This window comes from Myodes glareolus, chromosome 13 (genome assembly GCF_982192425.1).
Source record: "Myodes glareolus chromosome 13, mMyoGla1.1, whole genome shotgun sequence".
Classification (NCBI taxonomy): domain Eukaryota; kingdom Metazoa; phylum Chordata; class Mammalia; order Rodentia; family Cricetidae; genus Myodes; species Myodes glareolus.
The window spans coordinates 72139602-72155551 of record NC_142038.1 but is presented as its reverse complement, the minus strand read 5'-3'; the positions used below and the strand labels follow the sequence as shown (position 1 = coordinate 72155551).

The 15950-nt window shown below is 37.2% G+C and overlaps 1 protein-coding gene across 1 annotated transcript in view; it reads left to right on the top strand.

Moving 5' to 3' along the window:
* Positions 1-15950, top strand: part of Taf4b (TATA-box binding protein associated factor 4b) — a 107264-nt gene that overhangs the window by 13398 nt on the left and 77916 nt on the right. The window contains exons 2-7 of the mRNA XM_048447920.3: positions 2811-2956; positions 5395-5502; positions 10553-10693; positions 10787-10909; positions 12862-12951; positions 15203-15802. Coding sequence (XP_048303877.1) covers positions 2811-2956; positions 5395-5502; positions 10553-10693; positions 10787-10909; positions 12862-12951; positions 15203-15802 — 1208 coding nt within the window. The remainder of the gene's footprint in view (positions 1-2810; positions 2957-5394; positions 5503-10552; positions 10694-10786; positions 10910-12861; positions 12952-15202; positions 15803-15950) is intronic.

The window sequence follows — 15950 nt, the reverse complement described above, 5'->3', positions numbered from 1 at the left end:
CAACTCTTCCTGTTATTTCTACTTTTATCCAGTTGCAGTTGGACACAGTACATTTTATAGTTTCAGTACTTTTAAATTACCATTGCTTGTTCAGTGTCTTATTTTTATTAATCTCTTTGTACGTTGTCCTGTGTATTGATTTGCACATATGAGACCAAGTGTTCTCTGAAAATTAATCCCCTGGAACTAGTGTTTCAGAAGTCTCCTGATGTGATTGGTGTTCCATCCTGCTGATGAAAAGAGCAACAAGCATTCTTAACCTCTTCCTCATCTCTCCAGTACTCTCTGTCTCCACATAGTACTGATTGGCTTGAAATTTATATAAGCTAGGCCGACCTTGATCTTATAGTAATCTCCCTACATCTTCCTGAGTGCTAGGATTATGGATGTATACCTTCACACCCAGTTTAAATAGTTCATGTTTAAATTTTTTCTCTGTACATATCTTAGTGTGGGGTAAAATATCTCTGAATGTGTGTTGAGTTTATTTATACTGCTTTTATCTTCCTTGTTGATCTCCTGTGAGTTTTTGGGGTACTGCTAGGCATTGTCCTTAGGGCCTTGTGTGTAAAATAGGTACACCTCCTTCCCTGATCTGTCTAGTTCTGTATGTTTAGTGAAAATTTTATTAGTTTTCAACTATTGTTCTTGTCAGTTACAATTTTTCTTTGTGTGTTTTAGGCTTTGTAGTTTTGTTACCTGTGATAGAATCTGATTGTTGTTTCTCGATTCTTGGCCTCTTATTCAGGGAACAAGATAAAGGAGGTACACACAAGGTGCAAAGTAACAAACTTTATTCTAAAGCAAAGCCATAGTGTTTAATCAGAAAGAGACACTATCTTTAATCACAGCTGGTCACGTGATTGAGATTACTAAGGACCTAAATAATTGTTTGGTCTTCCTTTTGAGAAGAAGGATCTGGTTACTAAGGGATTTAGTTTTGTTTTGATCGACAAGCATGGATTATATAAGTCTTTGCACATCCCTTCCATTGATAAATGTCTTAGTTAGGATTTCTGTTGCTGCCATAAAGCACCATGACCAAAAAAAAAAAAAAATTAGCTAGGGAGGAAAGCGTTTATTTGGCTTATTCTTTTGCATCACAGTTCATCTTTTTTTCTTTCTTTTTTTTTTTTTCTTGAGACAGGGTTTCTCTGTAGCTTTGGAGCCTGTCCTGGAACTAGCTCTTGTAGACTAGGCTGGCATTTAACTCACAGAGATCCGCCTGCCTCTGCCTCCCGAGTGCTGGGATTAAAGGTGTGTTCCACCACTGCCCGCCATATTTTGCTCGATTCTGTTTTGTTATTATTACGGCGACTTTTGCCTTCTTCTGACTGCTGTTGTGTGATTGTTCTTTTCACCTTTCTTTCTTGAGAGTAGGTCTTCATAGTTAGCTTAGACTGGCCTCAAATTCACTCTATACGCCAGGATGCTTTTGAATTCTCAGCCTCCCACATGCTGAACCTCTACTGTGCCCAGTTTCAAACTTTCAGTGTTTCTAAATCTAAGATAAGTCTTAGGAAAATTCAAAAAAATGAATTTGATATTTGCTTTATTTAGTCCTGTGCTTTTGATATAGTTGACATTTAGCTTTGATAATTGTTTTTGTTTTCTATTTCCTTGTTTCATCCTTTTGTTTATATTAAGAGGGTTTTTTTAAGTATACCATAATTTCTTTAATGATTTTTCATAATTTTTTTTTTTTTGGGAGGATCAGTTCCTTCAACGAGGTATTTAGGGTGGTGACAAAATTGTGGCATGTTTCTCTTGGAGTGACATTTTATAGGAGTAGGCTGTGTGTGGACCTTTCCCACGGTTTTCTCCCATCAGAGACATACCTTATAAAAGCACTAGAGTCATGGTCCTTGGGGTTCAACTGTTCTTTTTGTGCCAACTGAGGGATACCTCTGGTGAGTGGGGATTCTGGAAAGGAAAAGTAAACTTGCCTTCCTATGGATGATTCCTTACCAGATCCTTAATCCTCCCTGTGGAATTAACTCTGAAGGAACAATGGCATGTCTCCACCAAGGGTAGATTCCATTCTTCACTATAACACTGTCATACTTGGAATGTTTTGGATTTTGGAGCATATTGGCTTTCATTGTTTCAGGTTTAAAATGTTTTGGGAAAGTCTAGGCAAATATTCTAAAAAATCTGAAATACCTCTAGTCAGAGGCATTTTGGATGCTTAATCTGTATGACATTTCTTCTGGGGATTTTTGTTCTGTTTGGTCAGTTTATGTAGTAAATTTTAAAAATGTTCTATGTGTATGATTGTTTTGCTTGCATATATGTTTGGACCACTTGTGTACAGTGTCCTCAGAGGCTTGAAGAGGGCAGTTCCTCTGGAACTGAACTTAAAGAGAGGGTTGTAGGTTTCCATATGGGTTCTGCAAGATCATCAAGTACTGCTGAGGCCCCATCCATCTTAATATACTTTTATAATATCAGTATCATCAAGGAAAAGTATTTTGCCTACTTTAATAGTATCTTTTTATATTCTAAGATTTAAAAATATTTTTGTACAGCTAATTTTTATTTTTTAATAAGACAGGCTCTTACTATGTACCCTCACCTGGCCCTGAGCCTGTATTCCTTTTGGCTTAGCTTCCTAGTCCTAAAATTATAGGTATGTGCTGCTTGCTCAGCTTAGCTTTGAATGAAAACATTTTGCCATCTTATGCTAATTAGTGAATATGGAGTTCATTATATTTCGGCATTTCTTCTGAGCATTTCCTAGTGTTGGAATGGGAGACAAAAGTATGTGATGCTTGTGTTTAGAGTCACAGTTGTTTTTCTTTTAATTATAGGGACAGTTTTGATCAAAAGTAACAATGGTCAGTTGATGCTGGTATCTCCTCAGCAAGCTGTAACAGGAGCCAAGACCACAAGTAACATAACTCCAAGGCCAGCAGTACCAGCAAATGCTCAAACAGTCAAGATCTGTACAGTGCCGGTAATCTACCTTAATTTCCTTAATTTCCAGCTACTATCTTTATATAAATGTGGACCTGTTTGCCAGTAAAAAATTGAGATAATTTAAGTGCCAATTTAGTTTTGATACTTGGTAATTGCTAAAATAATGAAAACTATACCTTCATACTCAGTGATTTTATTGTCCTCAATGGAATTTTTCAAAGGGGCAGTATGCATCTGTTGAAAGAAAACAACTATTCTGAGTCAGGGTTTTAGAATGTGTGAGTATGTGGTTGTCTGCCTGCATGTGTTTTCATATGAGTCTACGGGCTAGAGGCTGATAGCTATTGGATATCTTCCTCAGCTGCTCTTCGGTGTATTTTTTGAGACTGGTTTCTCATTGAACTTGGAGCTCACAGATGGACTAGACTCTAGGCTAATCAGCAAATTCCCAGAATACTCCTGTCTTTGCTTTCACAGCAATCCCCCCACCTGTTGGTTTTGGTGTGGTTTTGTGTGTGTTTACTTTTTACGTAGTGCTGAGGTCTGAATTCAGATCTTCATGCTTATGAAAAAGCACTATACTGATTGAGCCATCTACCTATCTCTGTTTCAGTTTTAATTTGTAGTTAGTAAGACTCCTATTTAAAATATTCATTTTCATCCATATATTATAGAAATTACTTCCAAGTAGTATAGGAGTCTGCTTTAGTATTTCATTAGTTTTGTCTTGTTTGAAGTGACTTTTTTATAAAGTTGTTGATCTTTTTATGTATCTGAAATTACTTTGTTTTTTTTCCCACCCCACCCTCTGAAATTACTTTGTGTCAGTGAATTTAAAAATATTCTTATGAACATCTGTCTTAGTTAAGGTTTCTATTGTGTGAAGAGACACCATGACCATGACAACTCTTGTAAAGAAAAACATTTAATTGGGGCTGACTTACATATCAGAGGTTTAGTCCATTATAATCATGGCAGGACATGGCAGCGGGCAGGCAGACATGGTGCTGGAAAAGGAACTGAGAGTTCTATATCTGGATCTGCAGGCAGCAGGGAGAGAGAGGCACACTGGCTAGGTTTGAGCATCTTGAGACCTCAAAGCCTGCCCCAAGTGGTACACCTCCTCCAACCATGCTGCTTCTCCTTCAACAAGGCCATACTAGTGCCACTCCTATGAGTCTGAGGGGGGCCATTTTCATTCAAACCACAACATTTTTATTTAACTCAAAAATATTTTATTTGAGTTAAATAAAAATGTTGGCATTAGAGAGATAGTTTGGTTGGTTACTTGTAGCCCAAGTTACTTGTAGCCCAAGCGTTAGGATTTGAGTTTGATATACTAAACAAACAAATGCCAGGTGCTATATCGTATGTACCTGTGATTTTGGCAGGAAAGTCAAGAGGATTCCAGGATTTGTTGTCTGGCCAGTAGAACCAAATTCAAGAGCTCTCAGTTTAGTGAGACACTCCCTCAAAAATTAAGGTAGAGAATAATTGAGGTAGATATCCTATGCAAAGGTTGACTGCCTTCCTGTCTATCCTCCTCCTTCTTTTCCTCCTTTTAAAACTTTATTATTACATTTGTGTGTTTGTCTGTGTGTGTGTGTGTGTGTGTGTGTGTGTGTGTGTGTAATATGTATGCCTTAGCTGTACTTGTACAGGTCAGAGGCCAACTTTCAGAAGTCACTTCTCTCCTATCAGGATGGAACTCAGGTCGGCATCAAGTGCCTTTACCTTTATGCCATCTTCCTGGTCCTACTTGCAATCTTGATACTAGTTGCTCAATTAGTTATTTTCTGTCAATAGTGCATTTTCTTTCTAATTTATTTTAACTGTGGGTTAGCTTTTATTTATAATTAAATATTACATTTTATTTGTATAACAAATCAAGTTTAAGATTTTATTTTTTATTTTCTTATTGTATGTATGTATGTATGAGTGTGGGTGCATACATGCTACAGTGCTTGTGTGGCACTCAAAGAACAATCTTTAGGACTTAGATTTGTCTTCATCATGGGTTCTGGGAATCATATGCAGATTATAAGGGTTGTATAACAAGAGCTTTTTAATCCCCTGAACAGTATTCTTGGCCCAAGTTTAAAATTTTAGTTGGAAAATTAACATAAACGAAAAGGTTATTTTGTGAATCAGTTGCCTTCTTTAAGAAATGTTAGCTGGTCAGTTGACCAGTTAAGTCACAGTATAGAATGTTCATAAAATACAGTATATAGCAAATATTTTTGTGAAAGTCTTTTCATTTTCTTCCCAATACTGATTGATTTAAAATAATTAATATTGACTAGGTGTGGCAGAGACAGGTAGAGCTGTGTGAGTTCTAGGCCAGCCTGGTTGACGTATTGAGATCTAGGGCAGCCAAGGCTACATAGTGAGACCCTTTCTCGATAAAACAAAATAAAAAATAAAACCAAAATGACTAGTATCAATTACTTTGTTATCTTGTCTTTTTTTCCCAAGAATTCTAGCTCACAATTAATGAAGAAAGTAGCAGTGGCTCCTGTTAATAATTTGACACAGATAGGAACTACTGTGGCATCCACTGCCTCCAGTGCTTCCTCAGGACAAGTAAGTGGTATGCGTGTGTGAGATATTTAAGTGTCTAACTATGTGACGTTGAAGGCAGCATATAATATATGATGCTGTTATCAGGCTGAACCATTGGAGATGTAGCAATAAGAAAAAGTGGTATTATTAACCATCCGTTTCATAAATGCATTCAACATATTCATAGATGTATTCATAAATATATCTAACAACCACATATTACAGATTCCAGAAGGAGATGCTAAAATAGAATATGATGGATAAGTTATTTTTTAGAAATCTATACTTGTGAATAGAGGGAGAGTAAGTTTAGCCTGAGTTCATGATTGATAAAGTTCCAGCCAACCTAATAGAGAACGTTAGAGCACATGTACCTTGTTGGCATTGGATCACTGCTGGGCTTTACTGAACTTTCCTGGGGAAATTACACAAGGTCTCTTCTTTGCAGCAGAGACATTACTGGAACTCATAAACTGAAAGTCTCCAATAGAATTCTAGCAGCCAAGACAGTACAAATCTCTCCTTGCATAAGTAAAATGACAATTATATTATAAAATGAGTTTTGAAAGGGATATTTAAACCATAGGATCCTCTATTATGTGATAGCAACTACATCTTTTCAGATGATGGGAGTTAATTACCCCTCTCAAGGTTCAGACTCACCTTTCCATCTGGTCCCTGAAATACATAGGCACTGGAAGTACCAGATAACAGCTGTCATGTCTGGTCTCCTAAGGAAAATGTGTCCCCCGTGAGCAGAAATGGAAAGCACAGAGTCTCCCAGTGGTTATTAGAACTGAGTAAGGGTCTATTCATACATCTGTTCCTAAGTTCCTTGGTCCATGTATCTGTCCTACCACGAGGGCAAAGTACCATATAGAATGTTTTGACTTAGTGATTATCCTGAATCTTGGAAGATAGAATCTCATCCCTAATAAGTATATCGACCCAGTTTATCTGTGCTTGCTTTAGTCTATTATACTGTTCTGCTATGTTGGTAATTTATGAGTAATTCTGTATGTGAGCCACTAGTGGGTCCCATGGTCTGGTTACCCATGGTTACGGTTCTTCTGTCATGAAGAAAGATGCATCGTCTTGGTGCTTACCTAGGTAGAATACTGTACTGATGATGAGTCCTTCTGTTGGTGTTGTAAAATTTATTTAATCATTCTTTTTATATACCTTATTTTTTACTAATTGGGGTCATAAGCACAAGTCTAATTTAGAAATAGTGCTTCAAAAAATATTGGCTAGCCATTTTTGAACACTTAGTGTTCTTTACGTTTCCTAGGTATTTTACATGTCTTGCAATCCATTAATCACCTCAATTCGTCTTTGTTAATTGGAGTATTATATTCATCTATATATGTAATAATAAGTTAGAGAGGCTAAGAAATTGACCTGATTTCTATGTGGAAGAATGTATATTTTAGCCTCAATGTTTTAACTTTGGAAACTATTCTTGAACTAGAGTACTTATTGATTAGGCCCGACTGTAGATTCTCTCTAAAAGTGTCTTTTTTCTTTGAATAGGTGTCAGTGTTTGTTTAAAATGACTTGGGAAACATGTCTTTTTGTTGTTATTATGAAACAAAACCTATGTTTTTAAATATTTATTTATTATGTATACAATATTCTGTCTGTGTGTATGCCTGCTGGCCAGAAGAGGGCACCAGAACTCATTACAGATGGTTGTGAGCCACCATGATGTGGTTGCTGGGAATTGAACTCAGGACCTTTAGAAGAGCAGGCAATGCTCTTAACCTCTGAGCCATTTCTCCAGCCCCAACAAAACCTATTTTGAGGTCTTATGTTCAGTGTTTGTTTAGTGAAGATATAATTAGGCCTATTGTTAAGAACATAAATGTCTAAATGAACCAATTTAGAATTAGTATTTTATTTTTCCATTTTGGTTTTTCAAGACGGTTTTTTTGTATAACTGCTCTGTCTTGTAACTTGCTTCGTAGACTTGGCTGTCCTCAAACTCATAGAAATCTGCCTGCTTCTGCCTCCTGAGTGCTGGAATTAAAGGCATGTGCCACCACTGCCCGGCTAGATTTAGTATTTCTAATTGAATATGAACAAGCCTAATGTAATTGCTCTTTCAGACAGGTACAGAAAATGACCTTCTTGAAATATAGCACGATCTAGTAAACATTCATAAGTAATCTTCACACACATCCATTTCATATATAATCCAGGCATTTTCTCTGCTGTCTCCAAAATACATTTAATTAATGCAATTCAGTCTTGCTAATAATGGAAATACCATTGACAGCTCTAGAATATTTAATTCTAAGACAGAGTTATGATTGAGTTTAAGAAAGTCTGTTCAATACCGACGAGGAAAAACCAGGGTAAGATTTCTCCCCATGCCCTTTAAAGATCAGAATAGACATTAATACATATTTGGTAAGGTACAGAAAGAATTATGAAAGACAGCTTTGTGTTGGAGTATGTAATTTTTCCATCATTGCAAGAAATAACTGAGGTAAATCAACTGGAAAAGTTCTAATTTGTGTCACAGCTTTGTAGATTTTTATCTGTCACCTATAGGCCCTGTAGTGACGCAGTATAGATCATGAGTATGTATGATGCAGGGCATAGTGTAGTGAGTCTTTCTTTGTACCAGATTCTCAAATAATGACATGGAGACTTATTAATTATGAAAGCTTGACCTTAGCTTAGGCTTGTTTCCAACTAGCTCTTATAACTTAACCCATATTTTTAAATATATGTTCAGCCACAAGACTGTTTTTTTCTCTCCACATGGCTCTTTACCTTTACTCAGTATGCACATCTGACTTGCTCCAAGTCTGCTGGCAAAATCCGCATCTCTTCTTCCCAGAGTGCTTTCTCTCCCTAGAAGTTCTACCTATTCTTTCTTGCGTAGCTATTGGCTGTTTGCTCTTTTTAAGCCTGTCAGAAGGTGCCTTAGGCAGAGACATCTTTACAAGTGTACAAAAAGATTATCCCACAACAGGGTAGCTCACTTTATTATAGAAAGTCAAGAACAGGAAGAAGTGACTGCCAATAGTCCCTTCAAGGGTGCATCTTTAATAACTGGGCACTAGGTTCCATTTTCTCAGTGTTCTATTACCACTCAATAGTATCATGGGGCTGGGCCACAAGCTTTAGAGTATGGGCCTTTAGAATTCATTTAAGAATCAAACCAGAAATTGGTGAAAAAAGAAAATATTGGCAAGGAAGTAAGATTCTATGAATACTTTGTTCACGGATAACACCACTGCGTGAGCTGACATTTCACTGGATACTGTTTGTTTCATACATAGTAGACACTACTTCTCTGAGGAACCACTCCCACCATGCCTTGAAGGCATCATAATCACTAGTCAAAATTACAAGCCACACTTTTCTAAATGCAACCTTATAGATTATATGCCTAATTATTAATTTTGTAGTCCAGGTTTAACTTAACTTAGTGTGTAGCTGAGATTGACTTTAAACTACCGATTCTCTAATTTTCACCAAGTGATAGGATTTCAGATATGTGAACCACTTTTATCCCTGAAGAGTCTTCCTTATTGTTACAAACATAAAAGTTTAAGAGTCTTCAGAAGGATTCAGAAGCCATGTCACAGGTTTTATCTCTGGAAAATGTGGAAGAGTTCAAATTGGGGAAGGAATTCACTTAAAATACTGTATTTAAGCTTTCTGTTTAATGAAATTGGACTTTTTGAAAAAATCCTTTAAAAAAGTTATTTTAAGTGTATGGATATTTTGCCTGAATATATGTATATGTCCTGTGTATGTTCATGTTGTGGAGGGCAGAAGAGAGGGTTGGATCTCTCTGTAACTAGAGCAGAATTAGATCCACCTTGAACTCAGGTTCTCTGGAAGAGCAGCAAGTGGTCTTAATCACTGATCCATCTCTCCAACCCCTTAGTTTTACCCAGAATTTCATCACTGGTATTAGTCATCATTAATCAGTATTTTAAATTTACCTCCCATTTTACCAGAACATTCTGTCTGTATGTACCAGTTTATTTGAAAGGAGCTTGGGTATCCATTTACCTCTATCTTGACTTTTACAGAAAGTACTTTTCTCAAGAAGAATGCAGGAGTCTCAGTTACAGCTGTGCTGCAAGTGTGTTCTCTGTGCTCATTGTTCCTTCTACTATGCTTTTTTTGTTGTGTAATCTTTAGTATATTTGTTGCTGTATCTCTGGTTTTCTAATTTTGTTCTTAGCTTATAATTTTTGTGTTAAACTTTCTGACCTGTAGGTGGTGCTAGAATCACACCACCTCATCCTGATACATGTAGAAATTAACGAAATTCCTTTCTATGTGGAAATAAGACATCCCTCTCTTGTAATGCTGTTATGCTTATTTTGATGGTCCACATGAGATCAGCATAGGTGAGCATATTAAAATTAGTTATAACTTTTATACTTAAGAAAAAGCAGGATAGTACATAAAAGTATGAAAATTTGCTATTACAAATATATTTTTAGAGAAGTGCAAACGTGTATATGTGTTGTCTTGTGTATGCATGGTGTTGAATAAAGTTTTCCTCAACTGCTCTTTACCTTATTTTAAACAGTGTTTCTCACTGAACCTGGAACTTGTTGTTTGGCCTATAGTAGCTGTCCAGTGAGGATACTCCACTCTCCACCGCACAAACAGTTGGAATTCTAGAGTGCACCACCATGTCCAGCTTCTATGTAGGCACTGATGTTTGCATTCAGTCATCTTCCCAGATCCATTAATAATATCTTTTTATTAATACTTTAAAGACTTGTGTGGCACTGCTTTTCACAGGCCACCCTAGGGACAATAAATTACTTTTCTATTTTTGTTCTTGCAGGTGGGTGTCCAGATTAGGAGCTTAAAGTGACTAGCTGGTGACTAGCAGTGCAGTAGACGACAGGAGGGGTAGAATGAGGAGTAGAATGGTGCTGAGAGGGAGGTGCGCTCTGCTCTAGTCCAGCGTTCTGACGGAGAGCCGCTGAGAGCAGAGACGTCAGATGTAGTCTTTTCAGGGTCAAGTGAACTTTCCACTAAGGGATCATAGCAATACTCATTTAACTTTATGTTGACTTAATTTCAGTCTGTGACTGTACCTCCTGTCAAGCCAGTGAATACTGTAACTATCCTGAAGCCGTCAAGTTTGGGAGTGTTATCTACCCCCTCAAATGACTCCAGTCTCAAAGCAGAGACCCCAGTAGCTGCTCAGATTAGTCTTTCTCCGGTAAGCTTTCAGTTGTATCTTGTATATAGTTTTTTTCTTTTGCTGTATTTTATTTTCTGTGTGCTCTCATTTGTGATTATTTTTCTATTACAGGCAGTGCTAGAAAATGTGAAAAAATGTAAAAACTTCCTTTCAATGCTAATAAAACTTGCTTGTAGTGGATCTCAGTCTCCAGAAATGGGGCAGAATGTGAAGAAGCTGGTGGAACAACTTTTGGTAAGTTAGTATTATATAATTTTGCAAGCATTATGGGATTACATAGGACGTGTTTCAAATGGGAAATGAGAATGTTTTAATGAAATTTGTTTTAAATATACTTGCTAAAACTTTACTTCATTAAAGCTTTGTAATTGCTACAGCTAAACAATCTATGTACAAAAGAGTAAATCTTTATTTAATTTTACCGTATATCTAAGATGAACATGAATTTTGAATATATGTGATTTTTATGCCAATCTTTTTTATGTATATTTTGTCAAAAGATAGCAACAGTTATAAATTCATCAAATATCATTTCTAGTTAGAGATTTATTTATCTCAGACCAACAGACTGCAGTTCTCAAAATTGTGGTGTAGGATACATTAATATTAAAAATAAATAACCCCTCAAGATATTTTTGTTTGGCCCTTGGAATTAAAACTATTTATTCAACTAAGAATAACAAAGCCATTATACATTAGCATATGTAATATTTAAAGAAAAACTACAGTTTCCAAAATAATGAAACTGAGTGGGAAATGAGATTGATTTGTATTTTGTAAATTTGATGCTGTACTTAATAGAAAACACCTGAATAAATTCTTCTCTTATTTTATTTTATGATGAGTTGTTAGAGAATTTGTTGTCCAAGTTAGGGAATTACTATTTTCTTGCAGAAAAGTAGTTGGAATATTAAGCATTATTTTAGTAGCCTTCTACTATAGATCTGTGTGGATATTGTGTAGTCTACTAGCTAATCATTACACTGTGAATTAATATCTTTACTGATGTATAAGTTTTATATAGCATGCATTGTTTAAAACAAAATGCTGATTTTTAGAATTATACAGCTCTTTTAAAAGTTTCCATATAGCTAATGTATTAAGGTAATTGATTCCTAATTTCATCCAACCGTAACATATGTACATCTGTATATAGCTATAAATCTCTACCTAACTACTTATATTCTTATATCATGTGTGTCTGACTGGTGTGTATAAGTGTGTGCATACCGTACACAGAGGCCAGAGGAAGGTGTCAGGTATCCTTGTTTATCACTCTCCTTTTTTATTTGAGTCAGGGTCTCCCATTGAACCTGAAGTTCTTGTTTTTTTTTTTTTTTTTTTTTTTGCAAGACTGGCAACTAGGATGCCCTAGAAATCCTTTCACTGCCCAGATAACATTGGGGTCACAAGTGCTGTGTTGACATTGGAATCCAAAAGCAGGCCTTTTTACACAGCAAACTCTTAACCACAAGCCACCTCTCTGTCACATAAGCATTCTTTTGTTTTGTTTTTGTTTTTTTGGGACAGGGTTTCTCTATAACATTCCTGGCTATCTTGGAAGTCAGTTTATAGACCAGGCTGCCCTTGAACTCATAGAGATCTGCCTGCCTCTGCCTTCCAAGTACTGGGATTAAGGGTGTATGCTAACAGCCCCAGGGCTTTAAATTTTAGGAAGCTATCAAGTTCAGAGAAAGAGTTATTTCCAGAATTGCAATTCTTTGCATTTTGGAATCATCTTCTTCATGAAAAGAGTACTGTCTGTCTTCCCTGTTTTCTCTGATGTGGCATATCTATTTCTTACTCAGTTAGTTCTCTGGTAACATGGTATAACAAGCCCTTGTAAATGTGGAATTTACCACTTATGAAAAACTTATCTACAGTCATGAATTACGTACTTTGCATCTTTGTATTTTTAAGGTCATTTGGGGTCACAAGTGCTCTGTATTTTTTAAGGTCATTTAATTTTTAAGAGACTGGCTCACTACTGTTATACTGACCTTCAGTTCCTAGGCTGAAGTGATTCTCTTGTGTCAACATCCTGAATAGCTTTCCTCACAGGCTTCTCCACTGCTCTTAGTTTTCTGAAAATATTTGTAGATTGGAGAGGCTGTGGTCAGAATGTAAAATAAATAAGTAAATAAAAAACTTTTCTAGATCTAAACGTGCCTTTTTTCATTTTTTAGGATGCAGAAATTGAAGCAGAAGAATTTACTAGGAAACTATATATTGAACTCAAGTCTGCACCTCAGCCACACCTTGTACCTTTTCTTAAGGTGGGGATGGGTAGGGATGAATTTCTCTGGAAAAATTGTTTGGGTTAATTACTTTAATTTAAAACCTGAATGTCTTAATGTGACTGGAAATCAGTCGGAAGATACTTAATGATGAGAGGAACTTTAGTACTTTTCAAAAGCACAAGACAACATTCATAGTATTTATTTGAACAGTTTAGAAAAACAGGCATAACAGTAGCTTTAAAAATTCACTTGCATTTAGTTACGGTGGGGGTGCTTACATCACATGTGTGAAGGTCAGAGGACAATTTGAAAGAGTAGGTTTTCTCCCCCGTGGAGGTTCATAGTATAAAACTCTGCTTGCCAGGTTTGGCGGCAAACACATTTCACCCACTGAGCTATTCCACTGGTTCTCCCCCACCCCACAGAATAACATCTTTCTCATGAGTGTAACTTGATGACTTGATATTGTATAATGTTTGTATTGTAGTATATTAAAAGATTGATGTTTTGCTGTAGATATGGCTTAGAGGTTATGAACACTGGTTGCTCTTCCAGAGGTCCTGAGTTCAATTCCCAGCAAACTCATGGTGGCTCACAACCATCTATCTACAGTGAGATCTGGTGCCCTCTTCAGGCATGCAGGCATACATGGAGGCAAAATACTATATACATAATAAATACAATCTTTAAAAAAAAGATTTATGTCTTTAGTTTGCGTGTGTGTGTGTGTGTGTGTGTGTGTGTGTGTGTGTGTATTGAAACCAGAGGTTGAGGTTGAGCATCTCCATAAATTGTTTTCTACCTTATATATTGAGACAGAGTCTCTCACAAAACACAGCTCATGGATTTGGCTAGTTTCATTAGCCAGTTTGCTTCAGGAATGCCTGGTCTCTTTGTCCCAAGTGCTAGGTTTCGTGGGTGCTGGGGATTCAAACTCAGATTCTTAAGTGCTTTTTTGTTTGTATTTTTGGAGACAGGGTTTCTCTATAGCCTGTCCTGTATCTTGCTCTGTAGATCAGGCTGCCTTAAACTCACAGTGATCCACCTCTCTTTGTCTCCCCAGTGCTGGGATTAAAGACCTGTGGCACCAGCGCCTGCTCTCTTAAGTGCTTTTAAATTCTGAGTCTTCTCTCTACTCTCCTTAGTTTTGAGACAGGGTTTTAGGTACCTCTCATACTGTTTTTTCCGATAGCTTACCAAGCATTGGATTTCGTCCCCCACACCCATACTTAGTTTTAGTTGGCTCTCTTCCCCTTTCTGGCTTCTCTCTTTGTTCTCCTCCTCACTTAAACCTTTCTACCCCTAGAATTACCGTCTTTTGTATCATATATTTTAGTGCTTACCCCTCCCCCCATAGAATGTTTTTCTTTCTGTAGTATTGGTAATTGAATCTAAGGTGTTGAACTCTAGTACCCTAGCTAAATTCACTAACTTTCGTTTTCCTTCCTTCCTTTCCCTCCCTCCCTCCTTCCCTCCAGTTTTGTTTTGTTTGTTTGAGACAGGTTTCTTTGTGTAGGCCTGGCTGTCTGGGAACTCACTCTGTTGACCAGGCTGACCTTGAACAGATATCTTCCTGCCTCTACCTCTGGAGTGCTGGGATTAAAGGTGTGTGCCACTGTGCCCAGCTGTGTCTGCTTTCTAAGGACCACTTGCTATCTCCTGGCATCACTGAGAGTGCTTGGGGATTAAATGCTACATAGAAAGGACAGATTTGGCACTTCAGCTTAACCTTTGTCATAATTAGAAATAATTAAATATACACTTATATCATCTCTTTAACTTTCATTATTTTAGCATTTGTTTCCAGTTAGGTTTTTCTGAGAACTTCCTTTTACATTTCTAGTTGAAACATTGAATCCCTTTTCACTCTGTTAGTTTTACTTTGATGTAAAAGCTTTACATTGGATGTAAACTAGTGTGCATCCAATGTTTAAGAGCTATTTAATGAAATGACCTAGGTCCTCTGGGTTATAAATAATCTTACAGATAATAAAGTAATAATCAATAGTCTACTGATGAACTTAGATGAGTAGAGAGATGAGTTTTATTTTATCAAGTTGATCATTGACATATCCAAAATAGATTTAATATTTTCACATTTAAAGTAATATTTTCTCACTGAGAAAGCACTTTGGCCTCTAAATCCATGTACTGATAGGAAAACAAAAATACCAGTTTTCTCATATGAAATACTTTATATACTTAACTGTATGTTGTTAAATACAAATTTTGGTTTACTTTAAGCTTATTTCGTTAACTTTTATCTTCTTTCCTCTACTGTTTCTAGAAGAGTGTGGTTGCCTTAAGACAACTTCTCCCTAACTCCCAGAGCTTCATTGAGAACTGTGTTCAGGAACTCTCTGGTGAGGTGGTCGTTCCCTCCTGTACCACGACAGTAGCAACTCCTGTGGTGGTGACGAGTACTGTTTCCCCAGTCCTTGGCTCTGGAGCAGCAGCGCCCAGAACTCTGTCTGTTCAGACTCTGAATCCGCCTTCTGGTCCAGGAGGAGCCAACACTGGAGCTGTGACAGTGCGTCCTGTGGCCTCAGCTGCTGTAACAGGGGGTGCAGCACCTGCGACTGTGTTGCTGCAGACTTCAAAACCTCTGACAACGTCGGTTCCTAATCCAGGGACAGCAGTCTCCCTTCAGCCTGAGAAGCCAGTTGTGTCTGGGGCAGCAGTTACACTGGCCCTTCCGGCAGTGACTTTTGGAGAAACTTCGACCACACCTCTTTGTCTTCCATCTGTGAAGCCTGCTATTACCTCTGCTGGGACCAAACCTGAGAAAACTGTCATTGGCCCTCCAGTCCAGATGAAACTTGCACAGCCAGGCCCCCTCCTTCCACAGTCAGCTGGCATTCCACAGGCGGTCAAAGTCAAGCAGCTAGTGAGTAACAGTTCATTTCTTCCTCAGCTACCTACTCAGAAAACTTCACACAGTAAGGGGACTGGCAAGACTTTGTATACTTTCCAAATTTGACTAGTTGAGGTTTTTTTTTTTTTTAGCCTTGCTTGGTCAATTTTCTTCTTTATAA